Genomic DNA, 13,012 nt, shown 5'->3' on the forward strand with positions numbered 1-13,012 from the left:
GAGCGTGGTGTCCGGGGAAGACCAGCCAGAGAGCTAGTGAGAGAGTGAGAGAATCAGGTGTCCGACAGCCGCTTCCTGCGCTGGAAAGCTGACAGCACCCCCTGACGGAGCTGAGCTAGGCGCTGGCTGGCCTCAGGTGCCTGCGTGGTGGGACATGGGTGTGCCACGGAGCACCGCGGCCTCTGGCCGAGGGTGGTTGAAGCTTACCCGTGGCGGCTCTCAGGCAGTAGCTGGCGCCGAGCTGGGCCGTAGCGGCCGGGTGGCGGCGCAGGGCAGGGCCTGAAACGCCAGCTGGGTGGCCGCTGGTGTGGCACAGAGCTCTGCCACCGAGCACGTAATGGCTGGTTTGGGGTTTCTCCTCAGACTTTTGACTCAGGCTGGCTATGAGCTCAATGTCCAGGACCGCGACGGCTGGACCCCGCTCCATGCCGCCGCACACTGGGGGGTGAAGGAGGCGTGCTCCATCCTGGCAGAAGCCCTCTGTGACATGGACGTCAGGAGCAAACTGGTTAGTGAGCGTCACCCTCTAACGGGGCTCGGGAACAAAAGGCTTCAAGTCCCTGCTAAGTGACCAGGCTTGCTGTCCAGGCTTGGGCATCCCTGGTAGCTGTAGTTCTTCTTCCCGCCCCGTTATCCACGCAGACACGTTGGCTTTGTAACATCAAGCTCCACTGAGCCGCTCTGCTGCTTCTGTTTATGCTGAAGCCCCTAAAGCAAACACACAGGAAAAAAAAAAAAAAGATTTTTCCCCGTACCAGAAATGAGCAGTGGGGAAGCCCAAGGCCACTATCTGTGGTGAACTGTGCAATACTTTGGTTTTACTTTTAATTCAAAGACTTAATAGCTGAGCCCTGGTCACATCCAGTTGTTAAAAAACGTTGTAACGATGAGATCCTGCAGTTTGGCTGAAAGTCTTCTTCAGCCGCGCTTGAAGCGATACAGAAGTCCTGCAACTTCTATCCCTACATCTGCTGGTTTTCTGGGAATCCAGAGACATGGCGTTTTACTTCGTAGATGTTCTTATCTACCTCCCATCTCTCCTGACCCAGGGTTCATTCTCACATTATGGGTTAGGGTCCTTAACTGCGCTGTTTCCTAAGAGACAACCCTTCTCTCACTTAAAGGGAGGTGATTCCTGGGACTTAGTCTTTAGTGCACCCGTGCCCTGGACCTCCTTCTGAGGCTTCTAAGAGCCCTTTGTTGAATTTATCATAGCAATCAAGAGCATTTTAGAATAGGTACAAGTAGAGATTTCAGTTGATCATTTGCCAAGAGGCAATAAACATTAGAAATAATGTGGTGATTTCCTCCATACAGCTTTACAAAATATAAAGCCCTGTATTTTAGGGTTTGCTGTTTCTTGTTGTGTTTCCTCTGGGATAGATGAAGGTATTACCACGGTGTCGAGTAGACTAGTCAGTGAAGCAGCTGTCACTGGAGTCAGAGGCATACAGTGGACATCCACTAGTTCTCTGATAAAGTCCCGTGATCGCTGCGTCTGCTTCCGATTGGTCATGGCGCCCCTTTTCTCTGCCAGGGCCAGACACCGTTTGATGTGGCTGACGAGGGCCTCGTGGAGCACCTGGAGATGCTGCAGAAGAAGCAGAGCGTGGTGAGTCTGGGGGGACAGTCCACGCCACAGGCCACACCAGCTGTAGTTTGTCCGCTGAGGGTGGAGTTGGACGTCCCTGCATTCCAGCAATGGCAGTGGTTCCCTCCAGAAATATCCGCAGAGTCTGTTAGAAGAAAATATACCAGAAACTGTTGTTGCTAAAGTTCGCTTGCTATCTCCTCCTTATCTTAGAGCCTTCAAGCAGCTGAAAGGCAAACATGATGGCAACGACGACTCTAGTTACCCTCGAGCTCTAGAAAATGAGCGTGGTGTGTTCAAGTCAAAAGTTTTTGCAAATAGGGGTAGAGGACACCTCATAACTTTTCCTTACTGACTGAAAGGACTTCTTTGTTGAAAGAAAATTGATTACAGGGAGGGATATATTTCTTAAAAAGCAAACAAACCCACAAAAACGAAAACATTTGGCATTGGACAGTGCTTGGTCAGTGCTTCATATTTATTCCGTTCATCAAATATCCAAAATTCAGTCCTCTTCTCCCTCTTCTTCTAGATCTTTGATGGTTTGGTTGTCTGTGCCCTTCTGCTTCGTGCAGCACAGGAGGACCATGTAAGCATGGTACCCTCGTCCAGACTGCAGGGTGGAAAACCCTGCCAATACTCGAGTGAACAGGGAGTGAGTCACACTCTACCTGAAAGAGAGAGGAGGAGTTAGGTGAGGAGGATAAAGTCAGTCACATTAGGGCCTTGAGAATCTCCTGTTTAAGCAGAGTAGGACAGAAAAAAATCACTAGCTTTCCTTGTGTTTTCCTTTGCGTGGGCTGTGGCTCAGGGCACATGAGCTCGAGTTCAGGAGAATGTGAGAAGCTGAGAGCAGTTCTGAATGAAAGACCCGTGTGGTTCAGTGACGGGACAGATCAGCTGTCCTGCCCTCCCCTGTGCTCAGCACCGTCTGGACTGGGGAGTGGAGACGCTCATTTCTTCAGGGCTGGCTGGGAAAGGCTGCAGACCCAGAGCGCAGACGCAGCTTGCGGTTCAGTTGTCCCCTCTGATGAGCAGCTGGAATCGATTTCTGGGTAGCAGCAGCCTTCCTAATATAAGATGATCATTTGCATGGTTAGGTGTTTGTTGTTTTTTAAATTTTTTATTCTGAAATAATTTTGAAGCTTACAAAGACATTGTGGAAATAGTAGAGAGTTCTCGTGTATCCTTTACCCAGCATGGTTCGGTCTTTGTACATGAGTAATATCCTCACTAAATAACATTTCTATGCTACTGGGAATGGTGCCTGCCTTTGCCCCCTGCATAACTTTGGGGTCCAGGCATTTAAGTACATTTTGTCTAGAGCAAGTACCGGACAGTTTTTTCCAAGGGCTTATTTCCCATTTGGCACCTGCTGCTTCTTTAGAACCGTTGCCAACGTAATTCAGTATACGGATCATGAAGAGTTCTTTCAGAGGTACTTCTGGCGTTTTATCCTTTACACCTAGGCTTTTTGGGACGATTGGGTTTGGATATTTGATGGGGCAGTTTTCATTGAAGCTCTAACGCTGTGGATTTCCTCTTATTGAATGAGAATCTTCCTCTGTCATTATCTTCCAAGGAGACGCAGCACACAGCTGATGTGTCTCCCTTCTCCCCAGTCCTCTCCCCCCCTTTGGTGTTGGTCCGGTAACAGGGGCCATTTTAGTTTTTCTCGTGGCTGCTGATTTTTTACCAATAGTCAACATCTTCCCTTTGTTCTGTTTTCTCAATTTCCAGCTTCGAAGTGAAAAAGAGACACGGAATAAGCTCATTGAGTCGGACCTGAACAGCAAGTTGCACGGTAGACTCTTTAAGAAGTAAGATATTTGGGTTTGAGAAATGTGATGAGCCCTGCTGAGTGTGACACGTTTAGTTTGAGAATTTATCCAGTGAAGAGACCCCGTGTTTGTAGCCAAATGATCTTTAAACACGTGGGAATGTTTGAGGGGCAAGGAGGTGAGTGGCATTGACTTGGGGGGGGGGGGACACTGAGAGTGGGTGGGCGTGTTTTAAATTTGTGAATTAACGGAGACTGTGTGCATTGCTTTTTTCCCGGCTGAAGGGTTCTTAGTCCCAACTCCTTCCCTACCTAGAAGGTCTGAGCTCAGGGGCCGTGTCTGTTCTGTTTACACCATACTGTCGCCTGGCATGGTCCTGGCGTGTGAGAAGCACTCAGTAAACATTTGTTAAATGATTAAAAAGTATTTACCTGCTCACTCATCATGAAGATGCACAGCCCTCCTGTTCCTGTGTGTTAAACTTGCTGGATCTTCTATCACACTCTCAAATCCAGTACCAACCCGTAGTCAGCAGAAAACCCAGGATTCAGAAGAATACGGACGTAAAGGAGGGTTTGAATACATCTCTGTTACTGCTTCCGCACAGGGCTTCATGGGCTTGTCCTTCTCACACCGGATCCCCAGGGAGCGTAGGAAACGGTGTGTCCTTTCTCAATTGCGCTCAAATTGTCGTCTTTAATTTAGCAAAGAGAAGATGCTCTATGAGGAGGAGACACCAAAGCCCCAAGAAATGGAGGATGAAAACAAAGAATCCAGCAGCTCCAGCTCAGACGAGGACGAAGGTGAAGATGAGGCTTCTGAGTCAGAAACTGAGAAGGAGGCGGGTGATGCCGAGACCCTCTGTCTGCAGAGCACGGGGGGTCACTGCTTGTCACAAGGCAGGTGATGCCAGGGCCCTCAGGTGGAACCGATTCCCTAAACAGAACCTCCAAGTCTTTTTCTTTTTCCTTCCCATTATGTGACACTCCTTCAATTCCTGATTTGGGGATTGAAGAAGGAACAAAATCGTATTTACCCTTATGACTCTTATTGATGATATACATCATATGGCACTCCTTACGTTTGTTATATGGCGAGACAGGAACCCCAGCGGTGAGAGTTGGGTGCTGGGCATGGTCAGAGTGCCAGGCTGTACATTAGCCTGAGGTTTTGATACACAGTAAGGCCAACACTTAGGAAAGAGACACACGGGGCTTTGCTGAGTAGAGGTTCCCCTGCCGCAGAGTAGTCCTCGTGGGTAACTGGGAGCTCGTGATAAACTCAGATTTCACCCGCCCATGTCCTGCAGTCACCGGCATGTTATTTCTTCAGACTGGTGTCCACGGGAAGATGCAGTGTCTTCAGTGAGAGGACCAAGTTAGAGGGAAGAGTCCACATTCAGTTTATGTCAACAGTAAAGTCTGTGTTTCCCTCTGACTCTGCCTTCGCCGGCTGCCCATCACGAAGATGCTCAGCTCTTTCGGTTGCTGGGCCCCAGCTCTTGTAAAGTGGGTCTGCCTTCACTGACGTGGTTTCTCTCAGTTGCAGGAGAGCACTGCCTTTGTCCGTGTCTCCGTCTCTCAGAGGAAGTTAGAGACCCTTTGCTTGTGTAGAACAGACGGGCCCAGCTAGGTTTGTAGTGGAGGAGATGACCTTTTGTTCACTAAGTCTTGCATTGCTGTTCCTAAGCAGGCACAGCTGGCTCTGGAAATGCCAGTGTAGTGTCTGTCAAAATCTGTGTGTGTTCATCTTTGTAATATTGGTATTGTGTACTGAGTGCTTACATGTTTTAGGCTTCCAGTATTGTCTGGAATGAGCATCTAGACTTGTTCTGTGCCGGATCACTATGTTAGCTACCAAGGTGTTGGCGGAGTGGGAGGGCACTGCCTGGGCTACTGAAATTACCCACAATGCATCCCCAGGCCTCAGATCTCTTGTTCCCTGCAGCCCAGCTCCACGTTGCTATTGGGGTGAAGCATCCCACACCCCTTGATGATGCTGCACTCCTGTTCAGAAACCTTCCATGACCACCTTCCTGACTCTGCCTGCAGAGTAAGTCCCAAGCCCTGTGGCCCGGCCTTCAAGACCTCTCATAGTCTAGCTCCAGCTGACCTTTCCAGTGTTGTCTGTAAGTGCGGATGTGTGCTATCCAAGCTGGATCGCTGGAGTTCCCAGACAAGCCTGAGTGTTCTACCCCTGAACAGTTATTCGTGCTGTAGAACTTGTTCCTGGCCATCAGATGTTTATTGCATGATTTCCGTCAGAAGCTGTAGGGTCTGCCAGATTGCAGAGTCCTTCTCTAGGTTTTTCCCGTGCAGGAACCTGCAGAGGAGGGACCCCTCCCTGTGCTCTCCCCGCCCCCCCCCCCCCCCCCCCCCCCCCCGCCGTGTGGCCCCCAGCACTGCTCATTCCTCTCGGTTGCAGCGCCCTTGGGCTGGGAATTCCAAGCGTGTCACTCCCAGGTCTCAGCACTGCACCTGGCACGTGACAGGCAGCCGCATCCACTGAACGTTTTGTTGAATGTATCTCGGGGATGTAGGGGGATAGGAAGGCGTGTACATGAGTAAAGCCCATGTCACGTGAGAGAGAGAAATGCAGCCAATGATGTTCACTAGTCCAAAACACTGCATTGAGTTTGGGGGTTTATTGTGACACTTTAGGGTGGAGATCAAGGAGGCGGAATAGAAAGACACAGAGCTCACCTCCTCCCACGAATACATCAGAAATACATCTACACATGGGACGGTTCTCACAGAACATAGCAACGCTTCACATTTATGCAGTGCTTATTTATTTATTTGGTTGCGCCATGTCTTAGTTGTGGTGGGCGGGCTCCTTAGGTGCAGCACACGGGCTGTGGCACGTGAACTCTTAGTTGCAGCATGCAGGATCTAGTTCCCTGACCGGGGATTGAACCTGGACCCCCTGCATTGGGAGTGCAGAGTCTTATCCACTGTGCCACCAGGGTAGTCCCTATATACAGCTTTTGAATTTGCGACACACTTAACACATTTTTATTTAATCCTTACACCCACACTCTGAGGTGATGTATTATTGCCTCCACTTTTTAGAATGGGAAAGTGACACCGCAGGTGAGGTGACTTGGGGCTCACAGCTGTGGGTGGAGTGCCCAAGCCCCCGACTTTGATCTGGGCTCCTCGGAGTAGCAGGGGCAGAAAGCTCACGCTGGGGGCAAGGGCAGGATCTCCCCAGGGGAGGGGTCGTCAGAAAAGAGCTACATACGGGATCTGGGAGGTGAGATAGAGTTGGTGGAGGAGGGGTGGCCCCAGGGGATGTGTGTTTCTGCGTCGGGAAGGCCGGGCAGGAGCGAGGAGGAGACCGAGGCTCCAGCGGGTCAGTCTCAGAAGCTGGCGACGGCTGTGGGCTTCCCTGCGCACTTCTGTCTGTGGACATTTTACTCCTGACTCAGAGCCTGGCTCAAAGCAGCGTCCTTTGCGAAGCCCTGTCGTCACAGCTACAAGGTTTCCTCCCCTCTTCTGACTCCTGTAGCTGTGGTTGGAGCCTTTGTGTTGCTTGGACTACTTAGCGTTCGTGTTACCTCGGTTCTCCTCTTCGTCTGCTCTGCTCTCCCCACCAGCGAGCTGCGGGGCGCTGGGACACAGCGTGTGTCCTGCTGACCTTCGCGTCCTTCCTGGTGCCCAGCGCCGGGCCTTGTGCAGGGCAGGTGCTCGGCACAGCCTGGCGGGGGCGTGGGGAGCGGGTGGTGCCTGAACCTCCAGGTGCCGCCTGGCGCGCGTGCACACACTGAGCAGGCCCTTGTTGAGTGCATGTCTCCTCTTTTTAAACCTCCACAGGTACAGCCTCATAAAATGACAGTTTCCATGTGTGTTACGTACAAACGTAGTTGTAAGGAATGTTAATTATATTTTGAGGTAAATGTAAGCAGTTTGACTTGGATTTGTTTTTCCCTTTCTTTTACTTATTTGACGTGTTACTTATCTACTGCTGCATAACAAGCCATCCCAAAACTTAGTGGCAGGTAGCACAACTCTTTGTACGCACCCAGTGTCACAGGTTGGTAGTTTGGGAAGGGCCCTGCCGGGGCGGCTTCTCTGTTGTCCGTGTGGCGGTGCCGGCACACTCACGAGTGTGGCGAGTTGGTGCGTGGCTGAGGGGTGGCCTTCTCCCTTCCTGGTGGCTTGCCGGGACGTCTGGGGCAAATGGGCCGTGTGTCTCTTGTCATCAGGCAGGCCAGCCCCTGCTTCACACGGCAGCTGAATTCCAGCCATCATCAGAGGGGGCGAGCTCCGCGCACACGCACTCTCCAGGCCTCTGCTGTGTCCCGTTTGCTGATGTCCCAGGGGCCACAGGAAGTCACAGGGCCAAGCCCGGAGTCAGTATGAGGGGTACTACAAAGGGTGTGGACTCACCAGGAGTCAGCCTATGACAGTGTCAGTGAGGTTTGGCAGTGAGGTCCATTTCCTGGGGGTAGAGACGTTCCGACTGTATTCAAAGACTGCCTTGAGTATTCACAGTAGCCACAAAGACAGTGACGTTCATAATAATAAACTGTTTTCTAGGGACTTAATATTGAGTTATGCAACTTAAAAACATTTTATCTCTAATCTGTACAGCAACTCACAAGACAAGAATTTGAGTCCCTGATTTATCAGTGAGAAAATCGAAGTTCAAATATGCTAAGTAACTTGCCCAGTGTCCCACATCTAGGATGTGGCTTAAAACTGTCCCGTAGTTCATGAGTGGGATACCCTGGGGCTGTGTTTCTGGAGTCCAGGGACCAGAGGCCCAGCAGCCGCTGGACGCAGGCAGACGGGACTTCTATCAGCGCCCCGTGAGGGACCCCTCCCACTTATGTCACCACAGTGTCCTACATGACCCTCTGGCTTTATTTCCTGTTGTGACCCCAAGAGCCCTTGTCACTTGGTGGCTGCCTCTTTCCTGACCAGCGGACGTGGGTGTTGTGACTTCCCGGCCCTTCCTCCTGCTGCTCTGTGCCCTCCGGCTTCCCCCACGGCATCTTCCCTACGTTCCCTCCCTCAGACGATCTGCCTCTTCTCTGAACCCCCGGAGCACTTGCTGATTTAAATCAACCAGTTCAGCACCGGACGTCTTTGACCTTGTGTTGTTACCATGATTATTTTACGTCTTACGTCTCTTCTTTTTGTAACTGCCTAGAAAGCAAGGTCTATCTTATACCTTCTCTGGCTTTTCCTGCCCAACCCTCCAAACAGAGTAGATTCTTACTATGTACTTACTGATGAATTTTATATGTGACATATAGTGTCAGCTATACATGTGGGGATTAGAATTGGCACCTGTCAAGACAGGAATTCCACTTGAGTCTGTTTTCTTATAAGAGACAGTGGTTGCCAGAGGTTTCATAGTAGTTTGAATCCCAGCATTACATGGCCCTAATGATCTGTTTTGTTAATGGGTAAACCCTTTCTGTTAGCTGAAAAGTACACATACACACGGATAAGGTTTTCATACTTGTACTTGTTGCTTCTCTTGTCTTAAATAACAGATAAAAAGCCGGGAGCCATCGTCAACCGTTCCAACTCCGAAAGCAAGAGTAGTGCCGCCGAGCAGACACCAGCACCAGCGCAGATCATCTCCTCCACCTCTTCAGCCAGGAGAGTGAGTAGTTTGGAATTCGTTTGGATAGTTCCCACTATTGCGGTAACGTACAGTTAGAAAGGCCCTAAAGGTACATTCATGCTTTTTTTTTTTCTTTAAATTGAGTATAGTTGATTTACGATGTTGGGTTAGTTTCAGGTATACAGCAAAGTGATTTGGTTATACATACATATATATCTTTTTTTTTTCACATTTTTTTTCCTTTATAGGTTATTACAAAGTACTTAGTAGAGTTCCCTATGCTGTACGGTACAGTAGGTCCATGTTGTTTATCTATTTTGTATATAGTGGTGTGTATCTGTTAATCCCAAACTCCTAATTTATCCCCCCCTCCTTTCCCCTTTGGTAACCATAAGTTTGTTTTCTATGTCTGTGAGTCTATTTCTGTTTCATAAATAAGCTCATTTGTATCCTTTTTTTTAGATTCCACATATGAGTGATATCATGTGGTATTTGTCTTTCTCTGTCTGACTCACTTCACTTAGTATGATAATCTCTAGGTCCATCCATGTTGCTGCAAATGGCATGATTTCACTCTTTTTTATGGCTGAGTAATACTCTGTTGTATATATGTACCACATCTTTATATTCCTGCCTTAGTCAGCTCAGCTGCCATAACAAAATACCACAAACAGGGTGGCTTTAAATAGAAACTTATGTCTCACGGTCTGGAGGCTGGAACTCCAAGATCAAGGTGCTGGCAGGTTCATTTCATGGTGAGGGCGCTCTTCCTGGCTCTCAGACAACCACCTGATCTCCAAGTATAATCACACTGGGGGTTAGGGCTTCAGTACGTGGATTTGGAGGAGTGGACACGATGTTTGTGTCCATGACTTTGCCCACAGTATATTTTAAAAAAGTATAAAGCCATCACCAAACAAATTTGGCTACAGTGTGTTTAGATGACACAGGCCCTAGTAACCTGGGACCAAGGAAGTGTTGTCAGTTGCCTGTTTTCTTCGTATCTGAAGTTGAGGTGAGCGTATGTGAAGCTCAGTTGGGCTGGGAAGATAGCCAGCATCCAGCCTCGATTGTTCTGATGACTGCTCTTCTTTTTTTACTTCTCGTGTTCCATTTTACTTTCCTGAGTTAAGTCCTTATAGTCGATGATGAATGGAGAGCAGAGGTTGAAAGCACTTGTTGAAATACGTGAGTGCCTCCGGCAGCCTCCTCAGGCCGCTCAGAAGCTGCCGGCTCCTCGCCGGTGATGCCGCGGCTCCGCAGCATGTGGGATTGATGTTGAGGAGAACGGCCCCGAGCTCTTTGGAGTGCAGCTCTTGGACAGCTCTGTACTTCTGCAGATGCTAACTTACTGATCTTCCCAGAGCCTCGTGAACGTGCAGGTGGCATTCTGGTGTCCTTGTGGAGACAAGGCAGCAGAGGCTCAGCTGCGCGCTGGCTCCCGGGAGCGTCCAGTCTCTCAGTCCTGCGCACTCCCCCTGCTTCTGCGCGTGACTAAATCGCCTGCTTTTTTAAGAGGAAAAGTCCTAAATTAAAAAAGATACAAACGCACACCCATACTTATTCTACTTTGCTAAAAGAATGCTGGGAAACATTTCTCCCCTCAGAACCAGGGTGGCTTAGAAAGAGCTGACGGGATCGATTCTCTGAAGCTGGAAGGAGTACGTAAATCTGTCCATTCAGACGGTCGGGTAAAAGAAAAAGCTAAGCATGGTTTTACATTTCTGTTGCGTTTTCACTATGCCAGGCGGTAGAGGTGGCCTGGTTCTGCAGAAAGACCGACGCATCTAGCCGAGCCCCCCACGGCCCAGGAAGAGGCCCACGGCTGCTGGTCTGTAGACCAGATGTGCCCCAGCCTGGTCTTCAGGCTGACACTAGTCTGTGATGTTTTCTGTGGTTTATAGCAGGATGAGATGGTTAAGGACAATGGAAGCTTTCCATGAAGCCTTCTTTTCTAATGTTAAAATTACTTCTCTCTCTCTCTTTTTTTTAATGAAATGATGGTACCGGAAATGGTAATCCATTTCTGGAAGCTGTTCTGGCAAAATTTAAAAACTGGCAACTCTGTGACTTGTACCATTTTTTTTTTCTTTTTTAATTTTGCTGCTCGCTGAAATCTGAAATGCTTAGAACTGCTGCCCTCGGTCAAATAAACCATTGTCTTGAAATAAGCAGTTAGAATTTGAGTGGAGTGGCCTTTAGCATCTGTGTGCGTGTTACCTTCCATCAGCTTGCCGCAGTCTCATCACAGGACCTTGAAACATAGCGACACCTTGGCCCGCCCTGTGTTTCCCAGTGTCCACATGTTATAAGAGGGGTAAGCTCTTTGCCAGGGTTGAAGATGGGCACGTTGAGGCCTGGAGAGGTGAGGTGTCCTGTCCCCAGGCACACAGCGGACAGGAGGGGGCGTGTCACCAGGCCTGGGTCAGCACTCAGCCTGCTGTCGTACTCCTCGAGCAGCTCTGCCAGGTGGGAGCTTCTTAGGCTGTCTCTGGCCCAGGAGAAAGGGAGCCCTGCGCGGGCCTGGCCTGCCGCATGCTTCTCCCTGCTCCGCCCCACATCGCCCCACGGAGCTCAGCTGGGGACGGAAAGACCCAAAAGGACCTTCCTTTCCTTTGCTTCGTCCCTCGTAGTTCTCCGGCCTTTTCAACAAGCCGGAAGAGCCCAGAGATGAGTCTCCGTCTTCGTGGAGGCTGGGCCTCAGGAAGACCGGCAGCCAGAACGTGCTGGGCGAGGCGGCCAGGTCCAGGGAGGCCCTGCGGGACCGGGGCGCGTCCATCCACCGCTCGGCCTCCAGCCCCCGCATCTCCACTGTGCTGGACACCAGAGAAAAGGTGCAGTTTCCCTCTGTGACAGTGCAACCTCGGGAACAAAGGAAAACATTTTCTAGTCCCTAATTTGATGCTGGAAGTACAGAGTCTTTAAAAGGAGACAGGCATGTTGATTAATCATGTAGCTCTTTGCTTGCTATTACTTGCTTGGCCAAGAAAGAAAGAGACCCCTTTTCCTTTTGGCATATACCTTCTGTTCATTCTTCCTTACCCTCCTTACCTGGGGCAAAAAAGTGGGTCAGAAGCATGAAGATTTGGATACGGCCTAAAAGGTTCCTCTGAACCAGTAACAGTATTTATTCTTTTTATGTTTAGAAGCAGAGTTCCTTGGTTGGGCTTTCAATCCTAATGAGGCTCAGGCAGAGTAGCACTTAGAGAAACAAATCTTAGTGTCTCATTTGTTCATTAATTGATGTATGATCCGGCTACTTCTCATCTGCTGTTCATCCAGAAGGAGCACGTTTCTGTGTCTTCACTCTGGTTCCAGAGTTCACAGGGCTCGCTCGGTGCACCTCTCTGGGGCTGGGTCTCCTTCAACCACAGACCCCTCGCTCGGTCCTGGGTTTCCGGAGACACTCGGGCCCGAGGTGTGTGGGCTGCATTAGCTCTGGGGCCCATTTGTACCCGAGGCTGCATTTTGAGGAGAAGAACTCGAGAGTGCAGTTGCTGTCTGTGGCTCTTCAGAAGCTCCCTGTCTCTGTAGGGCTGCTGCTTGGTGTGATAGGTGCTGCTCTTTCCTGTTTGATGGCCCTGGCTTTTCCCATGAGAACTATTTCCCTACATGTTGGTTTTTAATGGAGGAGAGTTGGGAATGAGCCTTTGAATGCTAACCTTTTTTTAATACCACTCAAACTGGAATTGGTATTGAATCTGGAAGTAAGATTATATGGGTATATTAAGTTCTGCTTTTTTACCCAAAATGTTTTCCTCTGTGTCAGAACTCTGCCTTCCCTGTGCGTTCCTTGTTTTGATTTTACAGGAGCGAGAAAGCAGAAGCTCTTTCAGCGCACTGGGGCCGCGGAGGCTGAGCGCCGCCAGCGACCTGGAGGAGAAGGAGAACAGGTACTCCGCACCGGGGCCCCACGGCCGCCCTCCCATCCCGGAGCCCGAGCCCTAGCCCTCCGCCCGCGCCTTGCCGGTGCTGGGCCGTCAGCTCGACCCTCCCGTGTGGGTTCGCTTTAGTCCACAGCTGGCTCTGTGCATGTGGGGTCTGTGTCCACCGGAGGCTC

The 13,012-nt window shown here is 50.1% G+C and overlaps 1 protein-coding gene across 18 annotated transcripts in view; it reads left to right on the forward strand.

Moving 5' to 3' along the window:
* Window positions 1-13,012, forward strand: part of PPP1R12B (protein phosphatase 1 regulatory subunit 12B) — a 197,353-nt gene that overhangs the window by 62,163 nt on the left and 122,178 nt on the right. For 15 of the 18 annotated variants that reach the window (XR_007476031.1, XM_049706871.1, XM_033415970.2 and 12 more), the window contains 7 exons: window positions 364-508; window positions 1,538-1,612; window positions 3,332-3,411; window positions 4,078-4,271; window positions 8,879-8,991; window positions 11,586-11,786; window positions 12,763-12,845. Coding sequence is in view for 17 of the 18 variants with exons in the window: in XM_049706871.1 (XP_049562828.1) it covers window positions 364-508; window positions 1,538-1,612; window positions 3,332-3,411; window positions 4,078-4,271; window positions 8,879-8,991; window positions 11,586-11,786; window positions 12,763-12,845 (891 nt within the window). In the remaining variant the exon portion in view is untranslated. The other 3 variants (XM_049706907.1, XM_049706899.1, XM_033415986.2) reach the window with 3 other exon arrangements.

Source organism: Orcinus orca, chromosome 1, assembly GCF_937001465.1.
Source record: "Orcinus orca chromosome 1, mOrcOrc1.1, whole genome shotgun sequence".
NCBI lineage: Eukaryota > Metazoa > Chordata > Mammalia > Artiodactyla > Delphinidae > Orcinus > Orcinus orca.